General features: G+C 44.8%; 1 protein-coding gene across 1 annotated transcript; it reads left to right on the top strand.

Annotated features, from left to right (window-relative positions):
- Positions 1-1,574: 1,574 nt before the first annotated feature.
- Positions 1,575-2,579, top strand: TAS2R38 (taste 2 receptor member 38; the record flags this gene model as incomplete). The annotated part of the gene is made up of 1 exon (XM_080819032.1): positions 1,575-2,579. One exon carries the CDS (start codon positions 1,575-1,577, stop codon positions 2,577-2,579), a length of 1,005 nt encoding a protein of 334 aa, XP_080675158.1.
- Between the last annotated feature and the right edge of the window lie 896 nt (positions 2,580-3,475).

The raw sequence follows: 3,475 nt of genomic DNA, 5'->3' as shown, positions 1-3,475 counted from the left end.
AACCGGAAAAGTTTAAACATTTTTAAGAGTGGGGAAAAAGCACCAGATCAGGCAGAAATGTTATAAAACAAGATCCGGTCTCTAAATGATCAGCTCTCCAAATCTCCACTGAGTAACTAGCCTGAATTTTTACAAAGCTTGGAGAAGGGATCATAAAATCAGCTCAAATTCCTTTAGAGATGAAGGAGAATTAGAGATGCCAGAAAGCCCAGGCACATCAGATATTTGGAAATGTTTAAGAGAGGGCTAGACTTCAAAATTACAGCCTGGTATGTTAGAGTATGTCATGCGTTAGGATATAATCCCTTATACCAGATCATCGTCATGCTCTGGTCATGCAGGAATACAGAATAGGGTAACTATGCTCACAAGCATCCGAGATGTGGATATGGGGTGCCATTCTTAGGATGATCAGGAAGGTCCCTCTGAGAAGATGACTTTGGAGAAGCAAGTGAGACACCTGGGTATGTGTGGGGAAAGCAATTTGGGCAATGGGAAGGGCAAGCACACCAGTCCTGAGGTGGGAGCATGCGTGGGGAGTTCACAGAACATGAAGGAGGCCCATATGGCTGGTATGGAATAAAGGAGGAAGCAAGTATCATGGACGACATCTGAGAAGGGACAGAAGACCTGATTAGGCATGCAGGACCCATACATAGGCCACTATAAGGACTTTGCTTTTATGGTGAGAGAAGTGAGAGGCCCTGAAAGCCTTGAACAGAGCAATGACATGATCTTAGTTGTATTTTAGCAGGATCACTATCATTGCTTTGTAGAAAAATGGGGTAAGGAAGTGGGGAGTGGAAAGCAGAGTGAGCAGTTAAAAGGCTTCTGCAATAATCTGGGCCAGACCACCCCCTACCCACTCCCTTCGTGGCAGGTGCTGGCCTCATTCACAGTAATGCTCCTCATGCCAGCACAGTGCTTGGCATAATGATGATGCTTGAATGAAATCCTTAGCAAGGGCAGTCTTAACTAACGTGTGCTGATGCCAGGAGAGGAACTATACATTCATCCACATTAAAAACAAAGTCTATGATAAGAGTCATGACTCAGAGGTGATAGAAGAAGGCATGTAAATGGAAAGAGGCGCCATTTCAAACCTTAGTTCATTAAGAAGATATGTTTTGCCTGTTGCCAGTTCCCTTCAAACCCATAAGCAAATCCTGCTCCCTTCTCCTCCCATGCAGGTCCAGATGGGCATGCAAAACCAGACTTGGAAAACTGAGACCCTGTCTTGTTTGCATCCCTGATGTTGTGCCAGAGCCCTCTGAGAAGGCTGTTGTATGGACACACCTCAGTTTATTAAAAGCTTCTGCATCACCCAAAAGAAAGAACCATCAATCCTCTGCTCTTACAATGAGCCCTTGTGTGTATCCAAGAGATATTCCAAAGCAGCAATATATCCCTCTTCTAAGTTTGCTGTCAGAAATTTTTATGTACTCACTTTGGGATAGATCCAGGGCAAGAGCCTGATGCCTTGTGAAGGAGAGGTCCTGGCTTATAACGTACACTGACCCTTCTCTGCCGGGTGGTATGTTGAGCCTTAGATTAACCAAGTAAGAAGAGACATCATGTTGACTCTGACTCCTGTCATAACTGTGTCCTATGAAGTCAAGAGTGCATTTCTGTTCCTTTCAGTCCTGGAGTTTGCAGTGGGGATTCTGACCAATACCTTCATTTTCTTGGTGAATTTTTGGGACGTGGTGAGGAGGCAGCCACTGAGCAACTGTGATCTTATCCTTCTGAGTCTCAGCCTCACCCGGCTTTTCCTGCATGGGCTGCTGTTCCTGGATGCCATCCAGCTTATATACTTCCAGCGGATGAAGGACCCACTGAGCCTCAGCTACCAGATCATCGTCATGCTCTGGATGGTCACAAACCAAGCTGGGCTCTGGCTCACCACCTGTCTTAGCCTTCTCTACTGCTCCAAGATTGTCCGTTTCTCTCACACCATCCTACTCTGCTTGGCAAGCTGGGTCTCCAGGAAGGTCCCCCAGATGCTGCTGGGTGCCATGGTTTTCTCTTCCATATGCACTCTCATCTGTTTGGGGGATTTTTTTAGTAGATCAGGCTTTGGGTTCACAACTATGCTCTTCATGAATAATACAGAACTCAATTTGCAAATCACAGAACTCAATTTCTATCATTCCTTCATCTTCTGCACCCTGGGGTCCATCCCTCCTTTCTTGCTTTTTCTGGTTTCTTCTGGGGTGCTGATTGTCTCTCTGGGGAGGCACATGAGGACAATGAAGGCCAAAACTAACGACTCCCATGACCCCAGCCTGGAGGCCCATATCAAAGCACTCAGATCTCTCATCTCCTTTCTCTGCCTCTACGTGGTGTCATTCTGTGCTGCCCTCATTTCAGTGCCTTTACTGATGCTGTGGCACAACAAGATCGGGGTAATGATATGTGTGGGGATCCTAGCAGCTTGTCCCTCGATACATGCAGCAATCCTAATCTCAGGCAATGCCAAGCTAAGGAGAGCTGTGGAAACCATTCTACTCTGGATTCAGAGCAGCCTAAAGGTAAGGGCAGACCACAGGGCAGATCCCAGGACTCCAGATCTATGCTGAGAGCAGACACGAAATGGGCTCTTCATGAATATGCCTTTGTTTGTTCATAAAACCTTCAGAAACCTATTCTAGTTTCTTCTGTAGACATAAGTGAGAGTCTCTCCAATTTATGTCAATGAACCCATCCATAGTAGAATAAAATAATTAAAGCTCCATCTATGGCCTAGGCAAGAATGACATGCATGGGTTCTTCAAGTTTGTTTTGAAAAAGAATGAAATAGAGAGGTGAGGTACTCAGTGTAAATGCTTTGTATACTACAGATTATTTGTGCTTGGTATGAACCAAACCATGATAATCACCTCTTACCAAATACCTTCTAAACCCCAAGATAACATGATTGGCTTTCCACGTGACTTCTAAACTTGTTTCTTAAAACAGGCACTAGCTTAATATTAGAAAATATTCACTACTATGGCAATCACATAACCCTTTTTAAGTTCCACAATTTTCATGGAAATGTAAGATATGAAAAGACAGTCTTGAAAGATCAAGAGTCATCACTTCAACTTCAAGAGGTACTCCATTAAAACTCCTACACAAGCCAGAGACTAGGGGTTATTTTGTCTGGGAATACACAGATTCAGAAATGTACACTTAACCTGCTTTGCAGTAGGAGGAAAGAGAGGTAGATATTTGCTCAGTGGGTGCCCGGGATACCAGCGCTGGTGTGTGCCTTCTGGCTCTGCTCTATTTGCCCTTGAACACAGTGCTTTGCCTGGTATCAAGCATCAGAACCTGCCAAAATAGCCTCACTGAAAAGCCTGTTTGTAGAGATTCGGCATTCTCGGCCTGCCAGGGAGGCTCTCCTCAAATCAGATCCAACAACACTCAGGAAAGGAAAAGACATACAAGACACAAATCTTGACAGACTTCAAATCACAGCAGGTCACGCACA

This window comes from Martes martes (genome assembly GCF_963455335.1).
Source record: "Martes martes genome assembly, chromosome: 11".
Lineage (NCBI taxonomy): Eukaryota > Metazoa > Chordata > Mammalia > Carnivora > Mustelidae > Martes > Martes martes.
The sequence above is the reverse complement of the archived record's forward strand: the minus strand, read 5'-3'. Positions and strand labels throughout refer to the sequence as shown.